Raw genomic sequence first — 19,980 nt, 5'->3', positions numbered from 1 at the left:
TATTTGAACTGAATAACGAATTATGTATTCAAGTGATACTAAAGGAAACAATGCCCTTTTTTTTCCTAACTCGGAGAATTTAATTTAGGTGTTTTATCAAAAACGGCTGCTCCCCGTAGATTAATGGCCCACTATAATCTTTCATATTAAATTAATTGAGGGCAGAATGGCTTTGCTGGTTTTGAATGACAGCCTCCACAGTTTAGCTACATCATTCTTTAAGAAAGCATAAAATAAGGAACCAAAATCGTGAGGCTGGCATTATCACCTTCTCACTGTCTTTTGGAGGTTTTTCCACTTTCCGTTGCCACACGCCGCATTAATTAGCAGTCAGGCAGCACTTGGGCCAGATGATCTCCAGGCTGCATCCCTAACAAAACACCTGCCTGGCCCCTAACGGTCCGCCTCATCGTGTCGCTACAAAAAGAGGAACACTCTTGGGTGGCGCTTCCTTCCTCCTACTATACCCTCCCAACAAGCTTCAACTCAACACGATTACCCCCATTTTCCACAGGAAGAAACCGAGCAGCTGAGCAAGAACTTGCTCTTGGTCACACGAGTCCGTGGCAGAACTAGGGCAGGACTCCCACTCCAGTGCTCCTTCTCCCACACTAGAGTGGCTTCATGTGACCTCATTTTGTAATTGTTCACTATTTTTTCAGTATAAAGCTTTGTCCCGCCTTTTTTTCCCCTATCTCTTCCATTCTGAATTTAAATGAATGAATTCTTCTTTAGCTCTTATCCATCTTGCCTTTCCCACTTTCACCATTGTTCACTATGAACCTCAGGCTGCAGCCACGGGGAAACACATCCTAGGCACGCGATGACCTTGCTTTTGCTCAGTGCTGCTCCCTTGGCTGTGATGCCCTTCCTTGCTTCTTTACTTCCCCACTTTTCCCAAACCAAATGCCATTTCCTCCATGGGGCCTTTCCAAATGCTCTATACACCATGATCACGTGTGATTGATTCCTGGGATGCCAGGCTAGCTCAGCACCCGCAAATCAGTAGCTATGACATGCCACATTAACAAAAAGAGTAAAAATCGTATGATCATCTCAACAGACGCAGAAGAAGCATTTGACAAAATTCAGCATCTTTTCATGATAAACGCTCTCAACAAATCGGGTATAGAAAGAATGTACCTCATAATAAAAGCCGTATATGACAAGGGCATAGCTAACATCACACACCACAGCGTAAGGCTGAAAGCTTTAGCTCTAAGATCAGGAGCAAGACAGGAATGCCCACCGTCACCATTTCTTCCACCATGATACTGGAAGTCTTAGCCAGAATAATTAGGCAAGAAAAAAAAAATAGTAAAAGGCAGGGCGCCTGGGTGGCTCAGTCATTAAGCGTCTGCCTTCGTCTCAGGTCATGATCCCAGTGTCCTGGGATCGAGCCCCGCATCGGGCTCCCTGCTCCGCGGGAGGTCTGCTTCTCCCTCTCCCACTCCCCACTGCTTGTGTTCCCTCTCTCGCTGTCTCTCTCTCTGTCAAATAAATAAAAATAAAATCTTTAAAAAAAAATAGTAAAAGGCATCCAAATCAGAAAGGAAGAAGTAAAATTGTCTCTGTTTACAGGTGGCATGACCTTGCATATAGAAAACCCTAAATATTTCACCCAAAAATTGTTAGAACCAATAAATTTGGTAAAGTTGCAGGATACAAAATCAACATACAAACATCAGTTCTGTTTCTATGCAGTAACAATATATATACAAAAAAGAAATTAGTAAGACAATCCCACTCACAACAGCATCAGAATGGGTGAAATAGGCAATGGGTATTAAGGAGGCCACTTGTGATGAGCATTGGGTGTTATATGCAAGAGATGAATCACTAAATTCTACAACTGAAACTAATATTACACTGTATGTTAACTAACTGGAATTTATTTTTTTCAAGATTTTATTTGTTTATTTGAGAGAACGAGAGCATGAATGGGAGGGACAGAGAGAGGAGAGAGAGAATCTCAAGAGACTCCATGCTGAGCATGGACACAAACGCGGGGCTCAAGCCCAGGACCATGAGATCATGACCTGAGCTAAAACCAAGAGTTGGACGCTTAACCAACTGTACCACCCAGGCACCCCACTAACCGGAATTTAAATAAAAACTTGGAAAGGAAAAAAAATTTAATAAAATACTGACAAATAAATTTAACCAAGGAGATGAAAGACTGGGACACTAAAAGTATAAGATACTGATGAAAGAAATTAAAGAAGACACAAATAAACAGAAAGATATCCTGTGTTCATAGATAGGAAGAATTAATATTGTTAAAATATACATACTACTCAAAGCAATGTACAGATTCAATGCAATCCCTATTAAATTTCCAATGGCATTTTTCACAGATAATAGAAAAAATAATAATCCTAAAATTTGTATGAAACCACAAAAGATTCTGAATAGCTAAAGCAATCTTGAGCAAGGAGAACAAAGCTAGTAGCATCTAACTTCCTGACTTCAAATTATATTACAAAGCTGTAGTAACCAAAACAGTATGGTGCTTGCATAAAAACAGACACATAGACCAATGGAAAAGAATATAGGGCTCAGAAATAAACTTATGCATATACAGTCAAATAATTTTCAACAAAGGCACCAAGAATACACAATGGGGAAAGAGAGTCTTTTCAAAGAAATGGTGCTGGGAAAACTGGATATTCACAGACAAAAGAATGAAATTGTACACTTATCTCCTAGCAAACACAAAAATCAACTCAAAAGGGATTAAAGATTTAACTGTAAGACCTGAAACTGTAAAACACCTGGAAGAAAACATAAGAAAAAAGCTCCCTGACATTGGTCTTGGTGATGTTTTTTTGGATATGACACCAAAAACAAAAATAAACAGGTGGGGTTATGTCAAATTAAAAACCTTCCACACAGTAAAGGAAACATCAACAAAACGAAAAGGTAACCTGCGGAATAGGAAAAAATATTTGTAAACCACATATCTAATAAGGGGTTAATGTCCAAAATATATAGGAATCCATACAACTCAATAGCCAAAAAGAAATAACCCAATTTTTAAAAATGGGCAAAGGACCCAAATAGATATTTTTTCAAAAGGATATACAGATGGTCAATAGGTACATGAAAAAGTGCTCACCATCATTAATTATTAGGGAAATGCAAATCAAAACCACAAAGAGACATCACTTCACACCTGTTAGGACGTCTATTATCAAAAAGACAAAAGATACCAAGCATTAGCAAGGATGGGAAGAAACCGGACGATGGCATGGAACGTAGCTAGCTTCCTTCAGCCACTACGGATTTGTTTGTTTGTTTGTTTTGGCTTTGTTTTGTGGGGGTTTTTTGTTTGTTTTTTTAAATTAACATATAATGTATTATTTGTTTCAGGGGTACAGGTCTGTGATTCATCAGTCTTGCACAATTCACAGCACTCACCATAGCACATACCCTCCCCAGTGTCCATCACCCAGCCACCCCGTCCCTCCCACCCCCTCCCCTCCAGCAACCCTCAGTTTGTTTCCTGAGATTAAGAGTCTCTTATGGCTTGTCTCCCTCTCTGGTTTCATCTTGTTTTATTTTTTCCTCCCTTCCCCTGTGATCCTCTGTCTTGTTTCTCACATTCCTCATACCACTGAGATCATATGGTACTTGTCTTTCTCTGATTGACTTTTTTTTTTTTAAAGATTTTATTTATTTATTTCAGAGAGAATGAGAGAGAGCACATGAGAGGGGGGAGGGGCAGAGGGAGAAGCAGACTCCCTGCCGAGCAGGGAGCCCAATGTGGGACTCGATCCTGGGACTCCAGGATCATGACCTGAGCCGAAGGCAGTCGCTCAACCAACTGAGCCACCCAGGCGCCCTCTCTGATTGACTTTTTTCGCTTAGCATCATACTCTCTAGTTCCATCCACGTCATAGCAAATGGCAAGATTTTGGGGTTTTTTTGATGGCTGCATAATATTCCATTGTGTGTGTATACATATATATACATATATATATATACCACATCTTCTTTATCCATTCATCTGTTGATGGACATCTTGGCTCTTTCTACACTTTGGCTATTGTGGACATTGCTGCTATAAACATTGGGGTGCACATGCCCCTTCGGATCACTACATTTGTATCTTTGGAGTAAATATCCGGTCACTACTATGTTTTTTTGAGCTTGCATTAATGTTTTAAGAGGTGCCAGGGGTACATCTTGCACTGAAATCTAAAGATTTCACTTAAATATTCACTTAAAAAAACACTTCACAAAAATAGTCTTTGTCACTGCATTATTTACTCATGTGTTTGTACATTTCTGCTAATTTATGAATGATTTTTTTCAGTAAAAACACACATATTCAAGAACCACCAAAAAAAAACCCATATGTTCACAGCAACATTATTCATAATAGCCCAAAAGTAGAAACAACCCAAAGGTCCATCAACTAATGAATGGGTAAACATCATGTATAATTCTATTTATAAGAAATATCCATAATGGGCAAATTCATAGGGACAGAAATTAGATTAGTGGTTTCCAGAGGTGTGGCAGGAGAAGGAAAAACCAATGGGGACAGAGTTTCTCTTCGTGGTATGGAGATCTCTGGAAGTAATAGCGGTGGTGGTTTGCACAAGGCGGTGAGTATCCTAAAAGCCACTCAACTGTACTCTTTAAAAGGATGAATTTTATGTTATGTGAATTGTATTTCAATTTTTTTTTTCTAATCTATTGAATGAATCTGGCATGTGGTTGAAAAGGCTGCGGACCAGAGGGCTGGCGAGTAGCAGTCATGCGGCATCTGTGCTCCCCCTGTCGTGGCCCTGGCCCCAGTCATCTCTCGGGGGTACCACTGCAACAGCCTCCTCCTCTCTCTCACCCCCAAACCCACATTTACAAGTGTCGCACTGCCCACCTGCAGGAACCACGCCTTTTTATTTTCTCCATGTTTTGACTTCTGGGACCTTGCTGAGCCGAGAGAGACTGGCCCTCCCAGGGATGGCCAATTCCTCAAGATACTAAAGGACTCACCCGCAAGTGTGCCTTTCATTTGCAAACCAGCCAATCCAAAATACTCCGATCACTTCCTCTATCTAGTTCTGACTGTCCACCTGCCCTCCTCACCCCGGGGCCAGGCGTCAGACAACTAGAGAGCCCCTGTGCCCCAGAGCCTGCAGACTTTATTCAAACCAGCCGATCCTACCCCTGCGCTCCCTGTCTGGCCTTACCTGCCCCGGGGAAACCACAATGCCCGCACTGTGCCCTGGCTCCCTCCGCCCCCTGACGGGCCCTGGTGCTCCTGTAGCCCCACCTGGGGTGTCCTGCTCCCTGTGAGTAAAAACTTCTTGGGGCAACGTCATTTCCACATTATCCATATGATCCAGGTGTTACCGCACCTGATTCAACCGAAGCCAGAGCACATACTGAAACACCACCCTTCAAATCTGCTTCCGCCTCCCCTCTCCCCACCCCAAAACTTTTCTCCACCCCACACTCTCCAAGCTTTGTAGCCTCTGTAGCCCGCCCCATACATCTCCACCTTCCTGCGCACATCCCATTCCCATGACCATGCCCTTACGTATGCTGGGGCCTCCGTCTTGGGCACCCTCTCCCTCACCCGCCTCTTCGCCTCCGTTGTTCCTGTGCGCGCATCAAGCTTCGCTTCGTCATGCTGCCTCCGGAAGCCCACCGGGATAGCCACTCTGTACTCCAACAGGAGTGGTACTCTCTCCCTCTGAGCCGGGAGCCTGCGTGTCTGTCTGCCGCCCGGCCCGGGAGTTCCTCCGAGATAAGCACGGTGATCCCTCAATTCTGGGTGCCCAGAGCTTAGCGCAGAGCCAGTAAAGTACTGGTAACGCAATCAGTACTTTTTAGGGTAAGAAATCTCCTCCATAGGCGTATAAATAAGCTCTCGGCGGGCGGAGCCCTCACCCTCTGGGTCCTTAGCAGGGCCGCGTGCAGGGTGGGTCCTGGGTAAGGCCTGGGGCCGAAAGCGTGAACGGAAGGATGACGGAGCAGACAAGCGGGAGGAGAGCGGTGGGGCCGCAGGCTCGTCTACTCACGCTGTTCCTCCCACTCGCGCTCCTCGTTCTCGCGGGCGGGGCTCTGCAGCTGGGCCTGCTTCAGGGTCCAGTAGAGTTCCTTGGCCCTCTGCTCTTCCCGGAGGCGAATCTGCTCCTCTCCTCGCTTCCTCTCCTCTTCCTCTTTCCTCTAAAATATCATGGGGACAGAAGGACGTTAGGTCACGAGAGAGAAGTGCCCCTGTGACTCTGGGGCAGGGCAGGGCTGTGGCGGGGTGGGGTGGGCCAGGGCTGGCGGCTCAGGTGCATTCTCTGACACAGGAAATGGCCATAGGCAGGCCTGATCACAGCTGCGGGGAGAGATGCAACGGGTTAAAATCCGGGGAACAGGGGCGCCTGTGTGGCTCAGTCGGTTAAGCTACCGGCTCTTGGTTTCAGCTCGGGTGGTGATCTCAGGGTCCTGAGAACGAGCCCTGTGTTGGGCTCCTCACTGAGCGCGGAGTCTGCTTGAGATTCTCTCCCTCACCCTCTCCCTCTGCCCCTCCCTCCCTAAAATAAATAAATAAATCTTTAAAAAAATATGTGTGGAATAATGTGTAGACCCCAAAGCTTTCTGCAAAGGTAAGAGGAGCCTGGGCCATCCTGGGCCATACCTGCATTCTGGGGGAGACGGAGGATAGGTACCATTCCTTCTGGAGGCCAATTAAGCAGGATATGATCATGTCTTAACCTTCTGTCTGGATAAGATATTTCCAAGACAAGCAGGTTTCGGGGGACCCACATCTCCAATTGTCACACTCTGAAGCTCCAAAAAGCTGTGTGTGTGTGTGTATCCCTCTACCTCTCATTTAATAAAAAAAGACAAAGTTTTTTGTTTCTTCTGAAATAGTGTAAGATTAAGGATTTTTTACTAATTCAAAAATCAATTTTTTAGCCGGAAAAAATAGGCAAAATTCCCACTTCCTAAGGAGTCACTCTTAAGAGTTGGGCATGAGGACAAAAGAAGCTGAGTGGCTTCACGCAGTCACTCACCAAATACTTACAGAGCACCCAGAGGCTCAGGCCTCCATCGGGCTCTGGGGACACAGCTGTGGCCAAGACACATGCAGGCCCCACCTCCGCGCTTGCCTTTCCAGGGGGCGAAACACACCAGACAAAATCAGGAAATATCAGAAGATAATAACCAGTGTGCAGAGAATTAAAACAGGAGAAAGGACAGAGAATTTAGGAGGCTACTTTAGGCTGGGTGACGAGAAGTCCTCTCAGAAGGGTCTGGTCTGGATAGGTACCATTCCTTTTGGAGACCAATTAAGCAGGATCTGACAACTGAACAGTAAGGAAGAACACCAATAAGTAAGTTTCAGGGAGAAGAAATTTCCAGGCAGAGAAAACCACGAGCACAATGGACCCAGCATTGCAAATGGGCTTGGCATGTTTGAGTATAGAATCATCCACTGTGGTTGGAAGAAGAAAAGTCAAAATTCTATATTTGATGAGTTCGAGATGCCATCTGACATCCCAGAGGCCTGCCATTAGTAGTGGGATGCGGGAGCCTGAGGCTGAAGGGCAAGTTCAGCTGAAGGTATTGGTTCAGAAGTCATCTGCATAGGGATGATGTTTCTCAGCCACAGGACCTAATGCTATCACTGAGAGAAAGAAAGCAGATCCAGAGGAAACAACCAGAAATAAGGTATGGAGATGACAGTACAGCATAGGGAATATAGACAATAAAACCATAATAACCTTGTAGGGTGACAGATGATGGGTGACTCCACTTACCGTGGTGAGCATTGCGTAATGCAGAGAACTGTCGAATCACTATGTTGCACACCTGAAACTCATATAACGCCGTATGTCAATTATGCTTCAACAATAACAATAAAAGAGAGAGAGAGAGACAACCAGAGTGTCTTGAGCCACTCCACTATTTAAAAGTTGAGAGAAAGAGCAGGAACCAGGAAAGGAGGCTGAGAAGGAAATCCAACAGATAAGCTAAAAACCCAGAAGAGGTGATGTCTGTTGGGAAAGCCAAGAAAGAACGTTTCAAGTAAAAGGGAGTGGTAAACTGAGCTACAGGCCCTGAGACATCACAGAAGATAAGGACAGAGAAGTGACAAGGGACGGCAGGCAGGTCGTGGCCTCAGGACATGATGGGAGAGCTGCCCGGTGGGGTGGAGGGGCAGCTGTCCAGGCGACATGGGGGAGGGAGTGGAAATGACCACAGACAGCCCTCTGGGGACATCTTCTGCGGACATGAGCAGAGATAGGGAGCCGCAGGTGGAGGGGAACGTGGGGTCAGGAGGGACATGGGCTCGGATGGGAAATGCTAGAGCTGAGAGTTGATGAAGGATGCAAAATTGGAACCAAAGTCTGTCTGACCCCAAAGCAGAAGTTTTAGCTCAAAGCCATGAAGAAAACCTCACCTTCGGCAATCACCGGCATCTCAACAGAGCAAAAATCCACCCCACCCCAGCACAGCACTGCAGTGTATGCAGCCGGTTTCCCATGCCCGCCGCCTTCACCTCAGCTCATCTCTGACCCAGGTTGTCACAGCACCCAATACACGGGGCACCCACAAAGACAGCGTCCACCCCAGCTCTTCAGATCTGGCACCTGCCCAGGGCGGGTCTTCCAGGCAGGAACAGGTCTCAGGGAAAATACAGGCAGCCAAGGCCTGTCCGAGCAGAGGGTCTTCAACCTCCCTGGTCCTACTTTCTGGTACAGAGGAGGAGGGCACTGGCTTGTTCAGGCTGCCATAACAAAGTACCACAGACCAGGAGGCTGAAGCCACAGACGTTTATGAGCTATCGAGGCCATAACTCTAGAGGCAGGGTGGCTCTTTTCTGAGGCTTCTCTCCTTGCTTGGTAGAGGGATCATCTTCTCTCTGTGTCTCACACATTCTGTCCTCTGTGTGTACACATGTCTGTGTCCAAATTCCCTCTTCTTCTAAGGACACCAGTCATGCTGAATCAGGGCCCACCCTGAAGACCTCTTCTTAACTTATGACCTTTCTAAAGACCTTACCTCCACATACACTTACATTCTGAGATAGTGCCGATTAGGTCTTCAACATAAGAATTTTAGGGTGACACAGTTGAGCCCATCGCAAGGAGACAGCACCCCAGGGAAGGGTCATGACTGACACTTAGCATAATGCTCTCCAAGTTCATCCATGTTGTCAGAAATGGCAGGGTTTCCTTCTCTATTAAGACTGAATAAGGGGCACCTGGGTGACTCAGTCGTTAAGTGTCTGCCTTTGGCTCAGGTCACGATCCCATGGTCCTGGGATCGAGGCCCACATCGGGCTCCCTGCTCCGCAGGAAGCCTGCTTCTCCCTCTCCCACTCCCCCTGCTTGTGTTCCCTCTCTCACTGTGTCTCTCTCTGTCAGAAAATAAAAAAAATAAAATAAAAAAAGACTGAATAACATTCCATTATATATATATACACATAATACATATATAAACATTATAGATACATATACATTATATATACATACATTATAATATATACATTACATTATGTATACATTCTATATATATACACACATAATATATACATACCACATTTTATTTATCCGTTCATTGGTCAGCAGACACTTAGGTTTTGTTTGGCAAACGAGCACAAAGTTTCAGTCATACAGGATGAATACATTCCGGACTTGCTGCATGGTGCCTATAGTTAATACCATACTGTCTACTTGCAATTTGCTAAGAGAGCAGATCTTAAGTGTTCTTACCGCACACAAAAAAGGTCACCAGGTAAGGTGACAGATGTGTTCATTATCTTGACTATGGTCACCATTTCGCAATGTATACCTCTATTAGAACATTGTACATCTTCAATATATACAATTTTTGTTTGGAAATTGTAGCTCAGTAAAGTGGGGTGGGGGGAACTACCCACAAATAAATAAATCAACAAATGGCAGAGCCACGCTGTTCAGTCAATCCTCTTTGCCCGAGTGAACAGCACGCTGGGAGCCGGGAACCCGCCGCCTCCTCCATCCCTGAGGAAAATAACCAGCCACTTACTGTGACAAAGACAAGCTTCTCACAGGGCTGGGGACAACAAAAGAAAACACTTTGCAGCCGTAGATAAAGAGCATTGCATCTTTCCCTCCGCGGTCTTGCTGAAATGCCTCACCCCTCACCGCTGAAATTGCCTGGAAACGTCCCCTGTTGCAGCCGCTCTCGCAATCCTTCGGCTCCCCTGCGAGCCCTGAGGAAATGTCTATCTTTTCCAAAGATAAGGTGGCCAAAGGCAGATGGGCAAAGGCCAGCACGGCCAAAAGGCAGGTGGGCACTCCCTTCTACCTTAGGAATCGATGCCTCTTTCTGGTGGGCCCAAAGCCCTCGGAGCCGCCCGCCTTATTCAATCCCCCTTCTCCTGATAACCCCTCAGTCACGCCACACCCCCATGGAAACTGTCACCAAGACAGATGCTTTTCTGGAAGCAAAAGAGTCGTCTTTGTTGTGCTGGGGAGCAAGAATTCCTGTCCCCTTCAAGGGTCCTTCTAGCTGGACTAAGAATCCAAATTGACATGAGACAGATTAACAGTAGAACATCAGAGGTCATAGCGTACATATGGGGAAAGCACGCAGATATGGAAGACGGTCAGGCAAAATGAGGGATATGTGTCATCCTGAACTTAGGAGAAGGGGAGTAGGGGTCTGGGATTTCAAAAGAGAGGAACGCAATTCACAGGGCAATAAAGAGAAGAGCAGGTGTTTGGTAATTCGATGTTGGCCCTGCCATACAGCTGGGTCACTCAGATCAAATATATCTCTGCTAATAAACCCCCATTCTTGAAAAGATCCGTCCATTTAGATTCTTCTATGTAGTTAAGGGTGGGGCAATAGTTTCTCTTGAACCCTCGGGGTCTCAATTGCCTTCAGCTCAAAAGAGTCTGCTGGCCAAAGTGGCACATTCTGGAGGCAAGAGGGCTGTCCCGAGCCCCTTCAGTTAGTTGTTCATTGGGCCCGAATAATACCATCATGCTTTTCGAGATGATGTACTCCAAAAGGGCAGGGCCATGCCTGTGTCCGTCCTTCTCCCATCGACAGCCCCCAGCACGGGGCCTAGCAGAGAGCAGGTTCTCCATAAATGCGGACCGATGAGTGAATGAACTAACGAACAACAAGAAGGTAACACAGGGTTTGTGATGATCGTTGAGAGGGGAAGGGTAAGCCACATCGTGTTGTCTTGTTGAGGCCAGCCTCATCCAAGAGAAACTGGGAGCAAGCCTCCCATTTTCGAGAGAAAAGTGGAAAGTGTCCCCACGACTGATAATCCTATTGGAAACAAGGTGGGGATTGTTTCTATAGTCGTACAAAATGGCATGAAGGGCCAAGATGAATTCCAGCCTTAATGGAGGAAAAAACAAAAAGAGAATGAGTGGCCTTGAATTGGAAATGGTGCAAAACCAGAGGACAATGTAACTATCAACTGTGCATGTTCCTTATCAGGAGCACTGGGAAGGGAGGGAGACTAAGGCAGAGGGAGAGAGCGGGATCCTTATGACAGTGTTCTGTGGTCTTAAGCAGAGGCAGAAGCAGCCAAAAGCAGTCTTATGAGTTAAGAAAGCAGAGAAAATATGCAAATTCTGTCCAGCCTCATGATCCCTTCCTTCTAAAGGAACACTTTCATATGCATGTAAATTGCATCCAAACGGCGCCAGACACAACAGAACGGGATTTTAAAAAACAGGTCTCCAACTGTCTGCACCTTCTATTTTGAAGTTCCCTCTTTAACCTTACACAAGATTCTTGGATTTCCCCCCATTTCCTCAAAGGAATTTTCACTCTTATCTTTCCTATGACCAAGAGAATTCACAGAACCCGCCTGCATTCTGGACACAGGCAACCCATCCCCCCTCCACCAGCCGACTTCCCATCCAGCTTCCCACCCTCCTCCAGCCCCCACCCCAAAGTCCGCTTCTGGTGGCACAAAACACAACCCCCCTGGGCCCAGCTAGCACATTCCCTGCCCCCCAAGCCTACCCGCCCCCTTCCCAGCTTGCCTCTGCAGCAGGGTGGCTCCCTCTCCCTACTCCTCAGCCTGGGTTCGGGTGCATCCCCTCATCCCAGCATCTAATTGACGCCAAACCTTGCTGATTTCGCCTCCCCTGTTTCTCTGTGTCCATCCCCCTGAATCTAGCCATCCTCAGACTCATCAGTGACCACTTCGAGGACCGCAAAAATCTCCTCATTGGCCTCTTCCTCCCCCGACGCCTTCATCACCTGCATCACACCATGGCCACCAGTCATTCTCATAGAGGTTGATCTAACCATGTCCCTCTGTATCGAGATCCTCACAGCACTGCTCTGCCCACAGACAACGGTCTGCCTCTTTATTGTAGCATCAAAGGACCCCACAGCCTACCTTGCCAGGTTCCTGTCTGGCTTCCCCCATCACATGCTTTTCTCTCTCCCCCTAGCAGACCACAGTCACCATTCCACATATCCCCTGTCCATTTCCTGCTCTGATCATGCCCAGCCTCCTGCAGGTGCTCCTTTGCGCTCCATGTAGTCCCCCAGGCGTGGTGGGGGCTGAGGGGTGCTCACAGAGCTGTCTCTCTCTCTCTCCTGGCACCCTGTAAGCTTGTAGAGAGTAGGGAGTTTATTACTATTACCACCACCCTCCCCCTAAACAACCTGCACTTAGGTTCTCAGGGAAAGGAGGAAAAAATGTATGAAATTAAATGAATTCTGTTGGTGCCTTCCCGCATGCAAGACTCACATCAGGTTAGAATCTTGATGTTGAAAGACACAATGAAAATGATCTAAGCCAATCTCTAATCCAATGCATAAATCCCTTTGATGAAGCTGTTCCCGTTATCTATTACCGAGTAACAAACTCCCGGAACACATAGTGGCTTAAAACAGCAACCATTTTATTTGCTTGTGGTTCTGTAGGTTAATAATTTGGGCAGGGCTTGGTGGGTGGCCCTTCTGCTCAACATGGTTACATCTGAGGTCAATCACTTCACTGGGGTCATTCCACAGGAAGAATCCAGGCTTCACTCACGTGTCTGGTGCCTTGCTGTCCTCCACACAGCCCCTTTCCCTCTGCCTGGCTTGCCCGGCTTTCCTTACAGACTGGTAGTCCAAGGCTGTAGAGCTTCTCACAGGGAAGCTTCCAAAAGGGAGCATTGCAAAAGGGGCAGAAGCTGCAAATCTCCTTTAGCCTGTCCTCAAACGTTACACAATCATTTCTGTTGCCTTCCAAAGATGAAGGCTAGGCACAAGGCCAGAGCCAACTCAAGGGAAGGGAAGTCAACCTACCTCTCAAAGAGAGACGTGACAAAGAATTTGCCGTCAGCCATATTTAATCCACCACAGCAACTTCTCAGATCTTGTTTCAGCCCATGCTAAGACAGTTCCTGGGATGAAGAGTTCATCACAATACAAGGGCAGCCCATTTACAGAAAACACCCCAGCTCGTAAGCCTGGACCTTCCTACCCCCAAGTCCATGAGCTGACATTCCCGGCAGACACTGCCCTGATGAGGCCCACCTGGGCCTCACAGGAGTTGCTTGCATGTCTGAGGCTCCTCAAAATGCAGACATACCAAATCAGGATTACTGTGAGTATTAAAGTTTAAATGTTCACATGCAGCAAATTAATTTTGAAAGCAAAAACAAACATAGCATTACCATAGCCTTCCTTGTAAATAACACCCAAAGCCTGCATGTGGGTCCCTTGGTGAAACTCATGGCTTTATTGAGCCCCCCATGAGCCCCAATACGGAGCACCCCACAATTCATCATCTCTGTCTCACTGAGGTTCTCAAGGAGATCATCAACCAGAAAATCTCTGGGAACTCAACCCCTCTGTAATCTCCTTGTGAACTGAGCCCCAGGACACCAGCTCCATGGAGCCACCTTCCCAGCATCTGGGGCTCAGCTCACCTCCGGGGAGGAGGGAGGCCAGAGATTAGAACAGGGGATTCTTGCTATTAGAGATACATAGGAAGTATTGCTTGACTACTGGGTATTTACCCCAAAGATACAAAAGTAGGGATCCAAAGGGGCACGTGCACCCCAATGTTTACAGCAGCAATGTCCACAATAGCCAAACTGTGGAAAGAGCCTAGATGTCCATCAACAGATGAATGGATAAAGAAGATGTGGTATATATATATATATATATATATATATACACAATGAAATATTATGCAGCCATCAAAAAATGAAATCTTGCCATTTGCAACGACGTGGATGGAACTAGAGGGTATTACGCTAAGCGAAATAAGTCAAAACACAAGTATCATACGATCTCACTGATATGAGGAAATTTGAGAAACAAGACAGAGGATCAAAGGGGAAGGAAGGGAAAAATGAAACAAGACAAAACCAGAGAGGGAGACAAACCATAAGAGACTCTTAATCTCAGGAAAAAACTGAGGGTTGCTGGAGGGGAGGGGGGTGGCAGGGATGGGGTGGCTGGGTGATGGACACTGGGGAGGGTATGTGCTATGGTGAGTGCTGTGAATTGTGCAAGACTGATGAATCACAGACCTGTACCCCTGAAACAAATAATACATTATATGTTAATTTAAAAAAAAAGAGAAAGTATTGCTTGTCTTCTCTAGCAGACTTAAATAATTGTATGCAAAGTCCAACGATATAAACCAAACATCTCTCCACTACGGGTTGATTGGATTTTTATACTGTTATGGAATTATTGTTCATTTCAACAGGTATGATAATGATTGTTGTGGCTCCAGAGCGAATGGTCCTCAGTCATGGGAGATGCACACTGAAGTACGTAGGGTTTGATCAGGAGTCGGCAAACTTAGGCTCCCAGGCCAGATCTGCCCTCTATTGTTTAAAATAAAGTCCTACGGGGGCACGTGGGTGACTCAGTTAAGAATCTGCCTTTGGCTTAGGTCATGATCCCAGGGTCCTGGGATCCATCCCCTGCTTCTCCCTCTCCCTCTACCCCTCCCGCTCTTGCCATCATTGTTTATTATATAATAAATATATTATTATATAATAATAATATTATATAATATAGAAGAGCTTGCGCACTCTCTCTCTCTCTGTGTCAAATAAATTTTAAAAATCTTTAAAAAATAAAATAAAGTCTTATTAAAAGACAGCCACACCCATTTGCTTACATACTATCCGCAGCTGCTTTTATGTTGCAATGGCCTGGTGAGTAGTTGTGACAGAGAGGGTGTGGCCAACAAAACCTAAAATATTAACTATCTGGACCTTTACAGAAAAGAGTTTGGTAAGCCCTGGGCTAGAGTATATGATATCTACAACTTCCTTTCAAATTGCTTCACAAAACAATTTCGCAGTAGCAACAGAAATATACATATGTATGTATGTGTGTGTATGTATCCATGTGTGTACAGATAGATACAGATATAGAGGGGAGGACAAAAGAGACAATGCAAATGTGACAAGACATTAATAATTGGTGAATTTCAGGGGAGATTCTACTAGTCCTTTTTTCTTTCAATTTTGCTGTAAGTTTGAAATTACTTTAAAAAAAATGTTTGGAGAGTAAATATTGCTTCCCTTAAAAACGCAAGAGAATCTCCTAAATATATATATAGCTCAAGGGAAAATTAAATAAGATCAATAACAATATAAATATGTAACCAGCAATTGCATTAGGTTTTAAAGTAACAAGAACAATCTTATTCACAATCACAACAAAAAATATTAAACCTATGGTTTAACAAGAAAAGAGATGTGGAGCATTTAAGTAAAATAATAAATTTCACCAAAGTCCAAAAGATGGAAGCACAACATTATGTACAAGTTATTGTGAATGTTTGGGATTGGGTGGCCAGTGCATTTACAGGTGTTTAAAAACAAAAAACAAAAAAACAAAAAATAACAACAACATCAACAACAAATCACTTCACTAAAGACAAAAAGAAGCTTTGAGTAACCAGGAGAATATACCATATCCTGAGCAGGAAGACTGAATGATTTAGTATTGGAAAAAATGTCTATCCTCCACAAATACATCTGTAACATTGATGTAATTCCAATTAAAATCACTGTGTGGTTTTTTTGTTGTTGTTGTTTGGGGGAGGATAGTGACATAAAGATTCAAATGTATCTCAAGTAGAAAAAAAAAAAATGGGTAAAATCAGCCAAGGGCATTTTGAAAATGAAGAGCAATGATAGGTTCATACCTTGGCAGATGTTAAAACTCATTTTAAAAGCTACGGTCATTAAATGAGCAAATCTGACTCAGGAATAATCAAAGAAGAAAAAACCCATGAAGAGGTCCAAAAGTCTGTAAGAAGAATTGGGACAGCAGGTACAATGAGAGGGGAGAGGACAGATTATATAATAAACAATGATGGAACAATGTGCCCACCATGTGGAAGGAAAAAAGTTATAGCCCTGTATCATACCACACTCCAAAGTGCAGGAAAATTAAGTACAAAGAAATAAAATCATGAACGATATAGAAAACAATGTAGATTAATATTAGTACAAGCTTGTGGCGGCACAGATCTTTCTTAGCATGAAACAAATCATTTTTTTAAAGCTTGATATAGTTGGCTAATAAAAATTTTAATCTTCTATACACCTGAAAGCACTATAACCAAAATTAAGAAAAAAAACAAACTGCGGGGCACCTGGGTGGCTCAGACAGTTGAGTGTCTGACTCTTGATTTTGGCTCAGGTCATGATCTCAGGGTCCTGAGATGGAGCCCTGCACTGGGCTCTGTGCTGGGTGTAGAGCCTGCTTAAGATTCTCTCTCTCCTTCTCTCTGCCCCTCCCCCTGCTCTTTCTCTCTCAAAAAAAAAAAAAAAAATCCTCTGAGATAAATATTTGCAACATAAATGATCGTAAGGGGCCACTATCCTCATTGTCTAATCATTATAGGAAAAAATATTATTAAAACGTTTAAATGTGCAAATGCCGTGAATATACAATTCATAAAATAATATAATTGTTGGGATTCAGCATGGTTATTATTTTCTTCTTTTCATTTATATGTATTTTCTGAGTTTTCTACACCCCCCCCCAAAAAATGTATTATTCCTATAGAAAAAAATAAATTCAAAAATAAGGACCAGAAAAAAATTTTTCTTCAGGCAATCTAAGCTTCTTACCAGAGAGCAATAAAAAACTCCTTTACCAGTTCTGAACTTTCCCAGAATGAGTAGGTATGCAAGGTTCCCAACAACTCCCTTTCCAGGGCCAGAAAATGTGCATTTTTCATCTCCTTGAATCTTCCAAAAATCTCAAGTTGGGTGTTGTTATTACCCTAATATTATAAACAAGAAAGTGAAGGCTCAGAGAAGTCCAGCAAGCTTCCCAAGTTCACACAGGACCAAGCAGGAGAATTGGAACTGGATCCCAGGCTGGTCTGACCACAAACTCAGCACTTTCTGGGCCCCTTTTCAAGCCCCTTGGGTTGGGAGGCAGAAGGTCTGAGTTCTGATCCTGCCTCTGTCCCCTCCTGCACGATGTCCTTGGCAAGTCTCTCCCTCTAACACTTAGTTTCCTCATCTGTCCAATGAGAAGTGGATCGGCTCAAATGGGGTGTCACATTCCTCCCTGCTCAGACATTCAAGATTTCTATTCTCATAAAGCACTCAGTACCAACCAATGGCCAAACCAGAGATGGAAGCCATTAGCCTGGGAGCTAGCATTGGGGGCCGCACACGGATGCCCCATGCACTCACTGGCTTACCTTGAACTCCTCACGGATGCGTTCCTCCAGGACCTTGGCAGCCTTCCGGTCCTCCATCTCCACTTTCCACTTCTCCGCCAGGATCCGGGCTTTCTCATTGGCCAGAGCATCCCGGAACTTCTTGGTGATTTCTGCCTCCTTCTGTCTCCTTGAAAGAGAACACCAGCAGGTAATGAGCTCATGTAGGCACATAACAACAGGACTTCAAATAAATACCAGGAGCAATATTTCTTGGTCTATCAGAATGGAAAACATCTAAGAGCCTCAAAACTCAATGCTGGCAAAGGTGGGGGGGAAATAGTCACTGTCCTGTAGGGTAATGTAAATCAACCGAATTTTTCAGGAAGCCAGGAAAAAAAATAGACTCAGAAATCCTTTTTCTCGCTTAAGATCACAAAAGTGTAGGTAGAAGATGTTCATCAGAGGATTTTTATCATGTAACAATTGGCAAACAACCTAAATGTCCATTAACAGGACCAATAAGTTGGGTTTCTCATGTAATAGGATACCATATAGTAATCTTAAATAACACTGTCAATCTATATTAATCAGTTTGTCTGAGAAAACTCAGAAAATACATATAAATGAAAAGAAGGTGTTGCCAAATGCTCACCGTGATTATCTTAGGTAGTGGGTGTTGAGTTGTTATAATTTTACAATTAAAATACTGTCATTAAAAGCTGGGTGGGAGGGAATGTTGGAGTCAACTTATATGGATTTCCAAGTTGGGCAAAAAAAAAAAAAAAGGTTAAAAGTTGTTTATGAAAGAAGGTTGACTCCAAATCTTACCGGGGGCTCAACTATCCACATTGTGTGTGAAATGCAGCTAAAAGGAAGAGAAATGAGCAGACAATAGTGAATCCAAATTGCTTTATTGTCGCAGGGACAACTCAGTGAGGAATAAAGGAAATGCACGTCATCTGTATTATCTCAGTGAATCCAAACTATGTCCAGATGGAAAGGGCGTTATGCCCACACCACAGATGCAAAAACTGAGACCCCAGATCAGCTCACTACTCACTGGTGAAGCCAGGATTTGAACCCGCAAGATCTACCTGATGAAGAAGACTCTGATGCTTTGGTCACCTAATCTTAGCTGAGCTCAGCAGGGTCCGTCAGCTGCCTGGCACCTCCTCCCTCCCACCCACCACCTGTCGTCCTTCAGCTTGGACCCAGCCTAGGCTCTGTGTTCAGACCCCACCCAAGACCCATCTGCACCTCTCACCAGAGCTCCTCGGCCTCCCTCTGTGCCTGCAGCCTCGCCCTCTCTGCAATCAGCTCCTCAGAGATCTCTTCGTAGGGTTTGTCACCAGGACCTTCTCCCATGATCCAGACCCAGACTTCACCATCTGCCCCCAGGAGCCACCGGATGTGCTTGTCGCTTGCTGCCTCACAGCAGAAGGAGGAACAGGAAGGAAGAAGAAACACGTCTGAGTTCTAATTAGTCCAGGACGGGCTAGGTTGGCCAATGGTGCATCACGTTGTCTCTACAGAACATTGTCATCTACAGAAAGCATTCCAGAGAGATATCAGCCTGAGTGCAGGTCCACCTCCACCTCTCCTCCCACTCCCTCCAGGGAGCAACGCAGCTGCCAAGTCAGCCCGTTGAAGCAGGTGCCCAAGGCTGCAATTGGTGTCGGCGGCCGAGCGCTACGGAGATGGACCGTCAGCAGACAGGACAGCAGGAGACAGCGCATCCGGCCTTCTCTCCCTCTCTCCTGTCCACTGGCTGCAAACAAGGAATTGGAGATAGTGTTCCAAGATACAGAGCCTAGGCCCCTGACCCGCATCTGCCTGTAACATGAGCAAGAAATAAACCTGTGCCGTATTAATCCACTGAGATTGCTCAGTTTGCCTGTTGCAACAGATTCCATTGATTACCAGGACGAAAATGGAAATCTGTGGGGCACCTGAGTGGCTCAGTCGTTAAGCATCTGCCTTCGGCTCAGGTCATGATCCCAGGGTCCTGGAATCGAGCCCCACATTGGGCTCCCTGCTCGGCAGGAAGCCTGCTTCTCCTTCTCCCACTCCCCCTGCTTGCGTTCGTTCCCTCTCTCACCGTGTCTCTCTCTGTCAAATAAATAAGTAAAATCTTTAAAAATAAATAAATAAATATAAAATAAAATGGAAATCTACTCCCAAAGCAGGGTAGGGCCAGGACAGAAATAGCAGCTGTGTGTCGCTGCCTTAGCCAGGTGGCAGTCAGCTGCAGGCTGCATGAACGGCTACGGATCCATGTTAATACAAGAGCAAAACATCTGAGAAAACTGTCAGATGCTGTAACTGGAAAGGCAGACCCTCACGCCTTC

General features: G+C 45.1%; 1 protein-coding gene across 1 annotated transcript in view; it reads right to left on the bottom strand.

Annotated features, from left to right (window-relative positions):
- Positions 1-19,188, bottom strand: part of SH2D4B (SH2 domain containing 4B) — a 59,498-nt gene extending 40,310 nt beyond the window's left edge. The window contains exons 1-3 of the mRNA XM_035023104.1: positions 18,897-19,188; positions 17,672-17,819; positions 6,036-6,183 (exon numbers count right to left, since the gene is read on the bottom strand). Coding sequence (XP_034878995.1) covers positions 6,036-6,183; positions 17,672-17,819; positions 18,897-18,997 — 397 coding nt within the window. The 5' untranslated portion in view covers positions 18,998-19,188. The remainder of the gene's footprint in view (positions 1-6,035; positions 6,184-17,671; positions 17,820-18,896) is intronic.
- Between the last annotated feature and the right edge of the window lie 792 nt (positions 19,189-19,980).

The sequence above is a fragment of the Mirounga leonina genome, unplaced genomic scaffold, assembly GCF_011800145.1.
Source record: "Mirounga leonina isolate KUSES-001 unplaced genomic scaffold, KU_Mleo_1.0 Mir_114, whole genome shotgun sequence".
Classification (NCBI taxonomy): domain Eukaryota; kingdom Metazoa; phylum Chordata; class Mammalia; order Carnivora; family Phocidae; genus Mirounga; species Mirounga leonina.
Note: the sequence above shows the minus strand (reverse complement) of the source record. Positions and strands in the feature narration are given on the sequence as shown.